Consider the following 12,815-nt stretch of genomic DNA (forward strand, 5'->3'; position numbering starts at 1 on the left):
TGCCTTGGGGTGGGGGGAAACCCATGGTTAGCAGGGATGATTTGGGTGAATATCCAGCAAAGCAGACATATGGAAGGAGAACCAGGATGGAGTGGGGTCAGGAAGACCTAGAGAGGAAAAGAATTCAGGAGAAGATGACAGTGCCAAAGGCTGCAGAGCGATCAGGAAGAATGAAGTTTGAGGAAAAGCCATTAGATTTGGCCATGAGGAGATATTAGTGACTGTGGAGAGAGTGATTGCTGTTGAATTATGAGGTCAGGAGCTACACTGCAAAGGGTTTAGAATTGAGTGAAGGCAGAGGAAGTGAGACATTTTTTCCTCTATTATTTTGAGGGGGAGAAGAGATGTAGGATGATAGTGGGGATGGGTGGGTCAGGTGAGAGTATTTTAGGAATATGGGAGGCATGCATATGTTTGTAGTCAGCCTGTAGATAGGAAAAGACTGAAGATCAGTCAGAGTGGGGATGATAGTGGGGGACAATCTTCTGAAAATGGGATGAGATCAAGCACATGTGGTTGAAGGAGAAGGTAGCTGATTCCAGATGAGGAGGATGGGAGAAGAGGGAGCTCTTGTTGAAAGGCCCCAGTTTGTTTTGGTGAAGTATAAGAACCTCAGCTGAGAGGGTAGCTTGAGGGGGTGTACCTTAAAGTCTTGAGGAAGAATGAAAAGGCTTGTTTGTTATAAATGCTATGGTGTGTGGGATATTGAACTGGTTGGGGGAATGTAAAAGGATTGCCTTGTCCACTGAGGACACCAGGTGAAGTTATGGAACATAAATTTGTACGAACTCAGCTCCATCCTGCAGCATGTGAATGGTTGGGGCAGCTATGTGGCAGATGGATTGCTGGCCCTAGAGTCAAGAGGACCTGAGTTCAAATCTCACCTCAGACACTTACTAGCTGTGTGATCCTGGGCAAGTCACTTAACCCCAATTGCCTCAAACATCAGGGGCCATCTCTAGTTGTCCTGATGTATATCTTGCCACTGGACCCAGATGGCTCTGGAGGAGAGAGTGATGTTGGTAACCTTGCACAGCCCTCCCTCACTTAAATCCAATTCACTACATTACCCTGATGTCATGGTCCCCTTCAAGAAGGACAAACAATAACAATGTGAATGGGAGCAAAGGTGTGATGGGTGTAATCTACAACTGAGGCCAAGCAAGGTACATTCAGTGAAAGGACAAGGGGGTGGGGGTGGGGAGGGATGTTATTTGAAGAGGGGGAAAAGGAACAAGCATTTAAGTGTCTACTATGTACCAGGCAGGGTGCTAAGCTCTTTACAAATATTATCCCACTTGAGAGATAGGTGCTATTATCCTTCTCATTTTATAGTTGAGGGAAACAGAGGCAGTCATCAGTTAAGAGATTTGCTCAGTCACACAGATAGTTAAATGTCTGAGGTTGGATTTGAACTCAGGTCTTCCTGACTCCAGGCCCAGTGCTCAATCCACTGCAACACCTAGCTAATTACCCTTTGGTGACAGGAACTGTTTTTTGGTTTTGTGTTCTCAGTGCAAAGGAAGCACTTAATGTTTTTTATTTAATTAAGAAGAGGGAGTAAATATAGATTGGTTTTACTAGAGTCCCCTCAGTGAAGGAGAAGAAAGAGATAAGACTGAACAGAAAGAGAAGATAGCAGGGCCTAGGGAAGGGTGTTTTTGTTTTTATTTATTTTGAAGTTAGGGAAGACCTGAACTTGTTAGTATACAGAAGGAAAGGAAGAGATTGGGGATAAGGAAGAGGGGGAATTAACCAGGGGGCAAGGTCTGTGAGGAGACAGGAATGGAATCAGTTCCATTAAACTCCACCAGTAATGTCTCTATACTAGGCACCAGGAGTACAAAGACCTAGATGAAAGCGTCTTCCATGCTCTCCAAGAGTTTACATTTTACTGGATTAAGGACACAAATGGGGGAGGGGGGAGCTTTGGCAAGAACAAGGAAGGAGACGGGAGGACTAAGGAGAGATGGGGAGTGTTCATGGTTGGGATGGCTTCACTGCTCAGTCAATGAAAGCAAGTGGAGTTAGGAGGCTTGGAAGAGATTTGGAGCAACTGCTGGAATCTCTGAGAAATGAGGAAAAGGATTACCGTTCTAATAAAGCACTTTCTCCTTTGTGCATCATACAGAGTACCCTCCAGATGGTGTAGGAGGCCAGGAGTCACAAAGGGCAGGATTTCTTCTCTCTTCTCGCTTAGAAAGCCCTTCCTTCCTCACCTACACTTTAATCCTCAGCTCTGTGAACAGCTCTTCAATGAAGCCTTTTTTCTGCCCCTTCCCTCTCCTTCCTCCTCCCACCCCGCCATTCCTCATACACTTACAGGCACAGGGACTTTCTGAAGCAGAAGTGGAAGCCAGGTCTGACACAGGACATTTATTTGGCAAAGCCTTTTAAAACGTCCACTTTCTTTTCTGGACAACGGGCCTGTCCAGGTAAAGCCAGCATGTGTGTGTCCCACTGGCTCAGTGTTAGCCATAAGCTGCCTTGTGATCTGACTCCAGAAGTCCTGGGTTTGAATTCTGACTCTGCCTCTCAGGAGCTGTGTAGAGTAAGTTACATCACCTTAACCCAGGGGAGATGAACCTTTAGGGCAAGCTGTACCATCCTGATTGCTAATCTCTTGGGTCTATGGTCATTGTTACTTAAGCCTGGTACCCTAGAACTTTTCCTTCACCTGTCCCAGCTCTCTTACCTACCAGTTTCCCTGGAAATTACCCAGGAAAGAGTCCAGCACTAAAGGAAAGTGCTCAGTAGGTGTCATGAACTGAGGTGAAAGGCAAGGAAGGGCATGGACAAACCAGACTAGTTGGATTTTATGCTCTCTCTGGTCTCTTACAACTAAGGCACAGAATTGAAGTTACTGTTGGAGATGGAGGGCACCCAAGGGAACATTTCTCTCTCTCTCTTTTGTTTTTTAACAGGAAACCAACCTGAGGCTAAGAGAGGGGAAAAAAAAAAACCAACTAGCATGAGGTCATATAATGAATACATGAATAAAGCATTTATTAAGCGCCTGCTATATGCAAAGCTAAGTGCTGGAGATACAAATAGAAAAGGAAGATAGTCCCTGCCCTCAAGAGCTCACACGCTAATGGAGGAGATGAGGCATACTGGAGGTCGGATGGAAAAGTCCCATGCTCCTTAGGGTGCAGCCCCAAAGCAGGGGCTAATGCCTCTTTTTTATGCCATTTCCAGTGACAACAATCACGCCAGTGTCTGATGTTGAGCCGTTGTGCAGTAGCAAGGACTTTAGTGACAGAAGCTTTCTTTCTGGGTCTTGTAGCACCCAAGGGAGTGCTTTGTTGCTAGGCTGCGGTTTCCCGTGATGACCATCACATGGGTGCTGTGCTGGAAGTATTGGGATTTCCAAGGCTGGGCTCGAGGTCCTGGGCTGTCTTCATCAGGGTCTGAGGAAGATGGGGGTGAGCAGTATCCTAGGTGGTGTAGGCTTGACTTTTTTCTCCCTCAGGGCTCCTTCTTACTTCGGCCGAGCTGGCTTGCCTGGCCAGTGAGTGACAGCTGGTAGGGATAGCTGACCCCCTTTGCACAGGGCTTGCTTCCTTGGACAGTGGATAAAAAGTCTGGGTTGGAAGCAGACCAGTGGGGGGGAGAGATTGGCAGGGCACAGTGTGGGGACAGCAGTACTGCCACCCTCAGGGATCTTGTGTCTATCTGTTAGTGGCAGTTGGTCAGCAGTGGTTGCTTATGGTGATGCCGAACGTGGGTCTCTTTTTCAGTTTCTTCCCTCAAGGATGGCTATGGGGCTGGGCTGGAAGAAAGTCTGGGAGGTCAGGGCCACATCCTTGCCAAAGGTTCGTGGTCCTGGCCTGTTGTCACCATAGGAGTATAGTGAAAGATGGCAGTCAAGGTGGCGGGGGTGGTTTGACTTAACTGAGTTAGAATCTTGCCTCAAACATTTACATAGTGAGTCAGTGTCAGCATTAGAACCCAGGTCTCATGACATCTGGGACAGCATTCTTCTCTTTCCCCACAATTTAACCTAATCAATGAATGGATCTGTGATTACCATTGGAAGTTGTTTGATGACTGGAAGAGAACTGCCTTCATCTATTGCTGTCACAACTGGTTAAGTGAAAACTCCAGTCAAGCCCAGTTACGGCAAATTACTGTAATAAAATAAAATGTCTTACTAACAGATCAAATCATGCCCATTATGTTTTGTGGCACATAGGGCAGATACCTCATTGTAGAAGGGAAGGCCTTCTACAAAAGCAGGCCTGTTTTTGCCTTCCACCAGTGTTGAGTCACAAGACTTGGGTTCAAATCCTAACTCAATGCTACTTAATGGCTGTCTGACCTTGCGAGCCCCTCTCATCTCCCTTCTCTGGGCCCATTTCCACATCTGTAAGATGAGAGGGCTCATTGGTGTGACCTCTGAGGTCTTTTACTGCTTCTAGGTCACTCCTATGTGTGGGGTAAGAATTTGCCCTTCTGAAAACTTTATCAAAGGCACTGTTGGTTTGAAGGTCAGCAGGTCAGTCACCACTGTAGAGTTCACGGATGGAGGCAGCAGCTCCTCCAGATGGCACACGTCTAGGTAGGCAGCACCCTCTCTAACAAGAAGAGGAATCTGTTCCCTTAAATGTCCACACTGAATCAGGAGACGGGCCTTTCTCTAGCAGTCACCAACATCTGTCACTGACTAGTCAGAGTTCAATGGGTTCTCAGGCTAGAAAGAACCCTTGCACCATTAAGTCCAGCCCCCTTGTTCTAGAGAGGCAGAAGTAGAGACACAAAGAATGAATGTTAAGTGACTTTCCCAGGGTCACAAAGGGAATGCTGTAATTTAGCTCCAGTTCCTTTGACTCCAATTCCAACATTCATTCCTCCCACCTTGGTGAGGGCTCAGGCCGGGGTTATTCTCCCAAACCTGCTCACATGCATCCCCACTCTTTCCAGTTACATAGAGGCCCAACCCACCTGAATCTTCGCTTCAAAGAACACTCCACCAGATGCTAGGCTGGCATTTGTAATGTTTTTAATGAGTTGCTACGTCTTACACTCATAATTATAAAAGAATAAGAATCCACAAAAATATTTTCTTTTCATAATACGCACTTAAAATACTCGGGCAAAGTAGATGTGGTTCGTTTACTTTTCTTTAACGCCCCTGGCGGAACTCTTGGCTGGGAAGGAAGGCAGGGAAGGGAAGGGTTTACCCTGATGTGGGATGGTTCTAATTCCCAACCCCGGACGCGTGATTCACATGAGCTAGGTGAACAGAGATGCATTGCAGGAGAGATGGCGAGGGAGAACAGTCACTGACCTGCAGAGAACTGAAGAACAGCAAATATTTCAGTGCATGCCTGAAAGCTCAGGGAACGGTGTTGGGGAGGGGGGAGGCTGATGGAGAAGAACCAGAGAGGAAACAGGACAAGAAACATAAATATTCATTTCATTTCATCTAGGAAAAAATCCTGGATGACACTCCTGCAGCCCCTGGATGGGGGAGCTGTCCAGAGGCCAAGATACCTGCTGCCACTGTTCTGCCCATTCTGGGGAACAGAAGAATGTGTGCTGAGTCATCCCAACAGCCCCAAGCAGTTGGGCCGTCCCCTCACACAGCCCCAGAAATCTCTCAGGCTGCCCAATCCTATGTGAAAGCTCCAATCGTCAAGAAGCCCAAGTATGGAGGAGGGAAAGGAGGGAAAGACCACGTGCCTAGGTCCCAGATGGCTGCTCCTATGCTGTGGTGTGTCTCACGGGACCCAAAGCAGGTGGCCAGTCTGGATGCCACAGCCTCCTGGCTTAAGGCAGCTTTCCTAATTCGCTCATCTCGGCTCTGGTCTGGGTGCTCCACCCCCTACCCCCACCTAACCAGGACAAACTCCAGCCGTTTGGAGGCCCTTTATCCCATTCCCTGCAGACAGCTGTAAAACAGGTAGAAGGAAGATGCAGAAAGGGAGCCCTGGTGGAGACTGGCCACTGTCTTTCAGTCCTGGGATCAAAGAAATGGGAGCCAAAATAGAGGGTCGTTAAAAAAATGACAAGCATCAGCTGGCAATGGAGAGCAATTCCACAGGGGTGAGTCAAGGGAGGAGGCACCATTCCAAGCATCCTTGGCCCCTTCCCCATGCTCAGGCCAGGTGATGGGGAGCCAGGAGGTGGGCTGTTGGCCATTTGTGCTCTGGATAAGAAGGCTATTAGGGGTCAGAGGTGAGCTGTCAGTGTTCGGTGGGTCTGGCCAAGACCATGTGCTCAGAGGTATTCTTGTAGAAAGTGCAGCAGCGTGATTTCGTAGTGCTCTCCTGACTCGGGGCATCGAATACTGTGTCTCTCGTTGGGGTAGATCTGTGTGGGAGACAAAGGAGCTCATTACTGGGCACTCGCATGACACAGCCATGGAGGGAAAGGGAACTTCCGTCAGTTTTGCTCCTGCCCTTGCTGAATCACCAAGTCCAGGGCACCATCCCACTTTCTTCACAACCCTTCTCCTTCCAGTGACATCCTGTCTCCCAGCTCCAAGGGCCCAGTTGTCTCCAGTTCTCCACCCTCCCCACTAGCAAAAGCTGCTCTGAGGTATCATGGAGGGGGGAGCACTTTGGGGATGAGTAGGGAAGTTGATAAGTAAATCCACACTGAAGGATAAATAACTGTTTTAAGGAAAAGTTTCCCTAAAAATTAGCCCCAGAGGAGAATGAAGTGCCTCCGGAGGAAAGGGACTCTCCCAATGCAATAGATCCTCAAGCCAAAAGCAGATGAGCACTTGTTGGGTGTGTTGTAGAGAGTATTGTTGGGTCATGAGTTGGAGGTAGGTGGTCATGGAGGTCCCTCCCAATGCTGAGACTGTGTGACTAATAAATGCTTTCTGAGACCATCTGTCTTAAGAAATGAATCTCAAATGGTAGAATTTCAGGCTACAGACACACTTTGAAAGGATTTCTTGGGCAGAACTGTCTTTCTGGCACGCCTCAAGTCACATTATGAGCAGCAGGGAGATGTAGGAGTCAGAGAACCCAGGCTCATCACTGACCAGCAATGTGACCTTGCCTAAGTCCCCTAACCCAGCTAAACATCTGTTCCCTCACCTGCCAGATGGAATAAGTGACTAGCTGCCTGCTCCCTCAAGCTCTTGGGAGGATCAAATGTAAGAATAAGCACAGAAGAGCTCTAGGCATCCTCAGTCATGCTAATGGAGATGTCAGCTGGTGAGTGAGAAGTGACCCACTCAGCCCAAAGGACATACAAGGCATACCGTGCCTTCATTTACTCAAAAAGTTTATTTTTTAAAATTTAAACATTTAAAATTTTTAAATTAAACTGTAAAAAAACTGGAAAGACTCATATGAACTGATGTATAGTGAAGTGAGCAAAACCAGGAGAACACTGTGAACAGTTACAGCAATATTGTTCTATGAGCAGCTGTGAAGGACTTCATTACTATAAGCAATACAATGATCCAAGACAATCTCTAGGGACTAATGATGAAGCAGACTATCCACCTCCAGAGAAAGAACTGATATTGACTGAACACAGACAAGCATGCTATTTTGCGCTCTTTTTTTTTTTACTTGAGTCTTTTTATATAAAATGACTAATATGGTAATGTTTTACATTATTGCACATGTATAAGCTATTATCTGACTGCTTACCACCTCAGGGAGGGGGGAGGGTAGGGAGGGAGGGAATGAGAGAGGGATAGAATCTGGAATTCAAAACTTAAAAAAAAATTTAGATTGTAAAAATTTATTTTATAAACCTTAAAGCGTTCTATCAATGAGAATTATAGTTATTTTTCACAATGTGAATGAGTGGGTGGGGACTCTTCTTCAAGAACAGGGTAAGTGGGTAATGCCAACTGCCTGTGTACAACTCCTCTCAGGGAATGGCTACAGCATAAGAGGCCTGGCAGAGCCTGGAGGGGCACCAGAGGCATTAGGAGAAAGGGAAAGTGATGGGGAAGGGGAAGGGGAAAGGGAAGGTAAACAGGAGAAGCGGGAGGAAGAAGAGGACAGGTTCCTTCCTCTCCACTACTTCTCTCTACGGAGCAGGTGACCACCCCCCAAAAAATATCATTAGCAGCCCCAGCCCCACTCTGCACCAAAGGCTTGCCCATCCTCAAGTCTCCATTGAAAAGGCAAATGCAGGCACCTTGTTACCATTAGCTGGGGAAGGAGCCCAGCTAGGAGACAAATGGGATCCCCAACTCTGGATGTGGCCTCTGCCATCCTGGCCCAAACCCCACAGTAGACCAGGGTTTGGTTTTTTTTTGTTAAGTCCCTTGAGCCCCTTTGACAGTCCCTACAAAGCACTGGCTTAACCTCTCCCCCGCTCTATAGCCACTTGGCCTCACTCAACCTTAGCTTTCTTGTATGTAAAATGAGGGTGTTCTCCTTCCTTCCCAGAGCCCTTCCCAACTGGCAGCTGTTGCTCCGCAGGCAGCAGCCTGCCCTGATGGAGGCCCTCTCGTCCTCTGCCACCCGCCTTGCCTACCCTTGCCCGGTCCCAGTGTCAGAGGATTTAGAGTTGGAAGGCCCTTGAGAAATGACCTCATCTCAACTTGCTGTGGGATGGCCCACAGCTGTATCCCCCTCCCTGAGCCTCCTGGCAGTGGAAAGGGCACTGCATGTGGACTGAGGACCCAAGTGCCCATCCTGGCTCTGCCTGGGCACATCACTGTAGCTTCATGGGCCACATAGGGCTCTCACCTGTGAAATGAGGGCTTGGGACAAGGCCCTTCCAGCTCTGACAGCCTAGGATATACAGAGTGAGCTGTGGGCCCCAGGCATGGTCCCTGGCCCTCCCCAAGAGTGCTCCTGGAGTGACAGTGGAAATGCTCACCAGCCCACACCCACCTGCAGCTGGTAGGGTTTTCCAGCCCGGATTAGCTGGGAAACGAGGAAGTTTGTGTGGAAAAAGTGCACATTTTCATCCAGGAAACCGTGGAGGATCAACAAGCGATTTGGCCTGGAAAAGAAGGTGTGGATGAGAACCTTTGGGCAAGAGTACAGAACAACCTCCTCACCTTGGGGCTAAAACCCAAGAGTCTCTCCCAGCCAGCCCCAGAAGCAGAGGCATGGGAAGCACGTTTCATTAGGGTGGACACCCAGGGAATTAAAAATATGTTTGAAGACCAACATTTACTAAATACTCTATCATAAAGATATCTTTATTGATCAAACTAAAGAACCTCAAACTTAATTTTAAAAAATTAACTAGGGGGCAGCTAGGTGGCTCAGTGGATAAAGCACCAGCCCTGGATTCAGGAAGACCTGAGTTCAAATTCGGCCTTAGACACTTGACACTGACTAGCTATGTGACCCTAGACAAGTCACTTAAACCTTACTGCCCCACAAACAAAACTAAAAACAAAACAAAACAAAAAAGTTAACTAAAGCTTACTTTTAAAATACACACTTTAGGGGGCGGCTAGGTGGCGCAGTGGATAAAGCACCGGCCCTGGATTCAGGAGTACCTGAGTTCAAATCCAGCCTCAGACACTTAACACTTACTAGCTGTGTGACCCTGGGCAAGTCACTTAACCCCAACTGCCTCACTAAAAAAAATAAAAAAATTCACACTTTAACAATGAGACCCAAAGTTCCCATTTTTTTTTTTTGTTGAGAAATTAGGGTCCACACCCGGGTACTGACTGGCACTGCCTGTCCTGGACATATTTATGCCCAGAAGCTAAGGGCTTCTCTCCCTAGTATCAACAGGAACAGAGCCCATAGCATGCTGGGTCTTTGGGGGTACTAGTGTTGATGGTCAAGAAGTGTTGACTAAAAAGGTACAAGCATAAAAAAAGGAGGAAGAAGAGAAACCAGCTGCCGATGTAATGAAGTGGGGGAAAGTAACCATCATGTGAGGGATCACACACAAGGGAGGAAGGTTCCAAACACGTGTATGCCAGTCTGGCATGCTGAGGAAAGACTCAGCAACAGCCGAGTCTGGTAGAGGGACTGTCAGGAGAGTCCACGACTCATCTCCTCATTCTGACACTCAATGAAGGGGAAATCGCCTGAGATTGCTCATCTCAAAATGGGAGGTGAGGCAGAGGAGCCGAATGTCAGAGGGAGAGCTGGGGCCCTGACCCACCTCTGACCCAGACTAGCTGTGTGACCCTGGGCAAGTCAAAGACCAACCCTCAGCCAATCAGTCCTCCGGGACCACATACTATAGGCAAGCTGCGGAGCTGTGCCAAGGGAGGGAATTTCCGCATGAAAGGACAGGTTCAGCCAGCTCAAAATGGAGACGCTGCTATTTCTCCATCTACCTCACAGGGCTGGTATGAAGAAGTCACCAAAGCACTCCAAGACAAGTTAGAGTTCTGATTATTAACGAGGATTTCCTGAGCACCTGCCCCACAATGGTCAGAGGGAATCTAGTCCGATGGCCTCATTTTACAGATGAGGAAAGTGAGGCCCAGAGAATGAGGGGGAAAGGGAGGGACAGAGGGGATGAAGAGTCACACGACGGGTACAGACATTAGGAATTCTGGGAAGGCCCGGAGGACTAGGACAGTGAGAATCAGGAAAGGCTTCGCAGAGAAAACAGCATTTTGAACTGGGTTGTATGGCATATCTTGATAGTGGGAGAGCAGGGCTGACCATTCTAGCCAGTGAGACCAGTATGATTAAAGCCCATAGTTATTGGAAAGGACAGCACCTGACCAGAATGGCTAAAGCAGGGAGTCTGTGTGGACCTGGGGCTCTTCACCCCAGGCCTGTGGACTTGCTTTTAAAGCATTCTGATAAGTGCATTTCTTTATAACTGGCTTCCTTTGTGATGCTACATATTTTATTTTCTACATTTAAAACTATGATTCTGAGAAGGGCACGGGCTTCACCAGACACCGGAGGGGCTGTGACCCCCCAAAAGGCTCAGGTCTCTTCACTCGGAGGTCCAGTGGAGGAGGAGCAGGGCAAGTGGTGGTGGTGTCCACCTGTAGAGAATTCTAGCAGGGTCTCCTAAGCCACTTACTCATTCGGCAGCTTCTCCACGTGCAATGCCACAGAGCCTGCCTCATAACCCTGCTGGTTGTTCTCCGGGACATCCATGTACCGCTCTGTATATCCAGTATCATAGGCCATCCATACCGTGACTGGGGCGCCCGCGATGGCAACCTGGCAAACAAGAGATGGGCAAGGACACAAGAAGCTAAGGTCATCCAAACCCAACACACCAGATGACCCGCTGGCCCTCACTCTAAACTCGAGAGACCCAAAGGAATAGTTTTCATGAAGCTTGACTACTGGGTCCTTTGCGCACATCAGTGGGCTGGTGGGGAGGAAGATGGGGGCCCTTAGACGGTTGGCTTTTGAGGCCCTCCCAAGCAGCCAAATCCCCACTATTTATTTGTTTACCTTGTCCTCATCCCCCAACCCCAGCCACCTCCACAGGCCTAATGACCCCTCACCCGAATCCTCTCCACACCATTCCCCACCTCTGCCCATCTGAGGCCGGAGTCCCGGGTTCAGCCTTAAACACAAAGTTGCTGATGGGTTTTGTGAAGCCGGATGCGGTTCGTGGATCAGCAGTGGAGGGCAATGAGGAAAGAGGGCTCTTCCCCACAATACTGCTGCAGGGAGAAATAGCCAAGTAGCACGACCACCTCGCTGGCACGGGAGCTGCCCACGTTCCGTCCCCAGCACACTGAATTCTCGCACAGCATTACAGAAGGGCAGAGCGGGGCCCGGAACCAGTCTGGGGGGCACTCACCTTGAACACATGGGGCTTGTGAATCAGCCCCATGAGGGACAGGAAGCCCCCATAAGACCAGCCGTGGATGGCAACTCGATTCAGGTCGATGAACCCATATTTCTCAGCCACAAAATGTAAACCTTCCACCTGGTCCTCTATTTCTACCTGACCCTGGGGAAGAGAGAAAGCAGAATCAGGAGGCCTGGCCATGGCAACTATGCACGGACATAGACTCCCAGAACCAAACGGACAGACTGCCAAAGGGCATGGTGGCTTCCCTGCCGCCAGGCCTGTGCAACTCAAGTCCGACCCTGCTCTAGAAGCCTTCCTTTACGATATGGGGCAGTAGAAATGGTGCTGGACTTAGGTTAGGGACTCTCTGTTCAAGTCCTGACCCTGCAGCTTGCTAACTGTGTGGCCTTGGATAAGCTGCTTAACATTGCCTGAGCCTCAGTATCCTGATCTGTAAGATGGGTAAATTGAACACTTGCATAGCTGACTTCCCAGGATTGTTTTCAGGTTCAAAAAAGATGGTGCCTGAAAACCAAGAAGTGCTACCAGCACTGTAGAGTTAGGAGGACATAAGAGAGTATCTACTTTGACATCTCTATTTGACAGAAAAGGAAACTGAGACCCAGAGGGTGGAGCTTACGTGCCCAGGACCACATGGCAGCTGGGAAGCGGTGAAGCCAAGATTCCAGTGTAGGTCCTCTGACCCCAAACCCTGCCCTGGGAACATTAACTGTCTTCATCTTTCCCTTTCTTCCTGAGCACCCTGAGCTTTTGACGGACACACAAGTCCTCTGGGGCGCTGATCATACGCAGTCTGACATGGCTGGTTTGTTTTCTCTTTCAATTGTCTCTCTTCAAGTTGAATGTGAGCTCAGGGCAGGGTCTGGCACAGCATAGCTGCCCATTAAATGCTTACCAATTAAGTGGTGGGTCTTGTTCCTGCCTTCTGCAAGAAGCCTTTCCCAGTCTCCTTTGACATTACCTAGAAGTTAACATCTATCTACACTCATACACGTATGCACAGATAGTCTGTACATCACTGTTCACTACTGTCTCCACTATTAGATTGTGAGATCCTTGAGGGCAGATTCTGTCTTTGCCTTTCTTTATATTTGTATCAGTGCTTAGCGCAGTGC

General features: G+C 48.5%; 1 protein-coding gene across 7 annotated transcripts in view; it reads right to left on the reverse strand.

Annotated features, from left to right (window-relative positions):
- Window positions 1-3,008: 3,008 nt before the first annotated feature.
- The window catches only part of DPP9 (dipeptidyl peptidase 9), a 51,953-nt gene continuing 42,146 nt past the window's right edge, over window positions 3,009-12,815 (reverse strand). For 6 of the 7 annotated variants that reach the window (XM_043975597.1, XM_043975601.1, XM_043975598.1 and 3 more), the window contains 4 exons: window positions 11,686-11,838; window positions 10,948-11,090; window positions 8,820-8,931; window positions 3,009-6,315 (listed from right to left, as the gene is read on the reverse strand). In XM_043975597.1, coding sequence (XP_043831532.1) covers window positions 6,223-6,315; window positions 8,820-8,931; window positions 10,948-11,090; window positions 11,686-11,838 — 501 coding nt within the window. In that variant the 3' untranslated portion in view covers window positions 3,009-6,222. Of the gene's footprint in view, window positions 6,316-8,819; window positions 8,932-10,947; window positions 11,091-11,125; window positions 11,546-11,685; window positions 11,839-12,815 lie in introns of those variants that run through there. The other variant, XM_043975600.1, reaches the window with a different exon arrangement.

This window comes from Dromiciops gliroides, chromosome 1 (assembly GCF_019393635.1).
Source record: "Dromiciops gliroides isolate mDroGli1 chromosome 1, mDroGli1.pri, whole genome shotgun sequence".
In the NCBI taxonomy this organism is placed as follows: domain Eukaryota; kingdom Metazoa; phylum Chordata; class Mammalia; order Microbiotheria; family Microbiotheriidae; genus Dromiciops; species Dromiciops gliroides.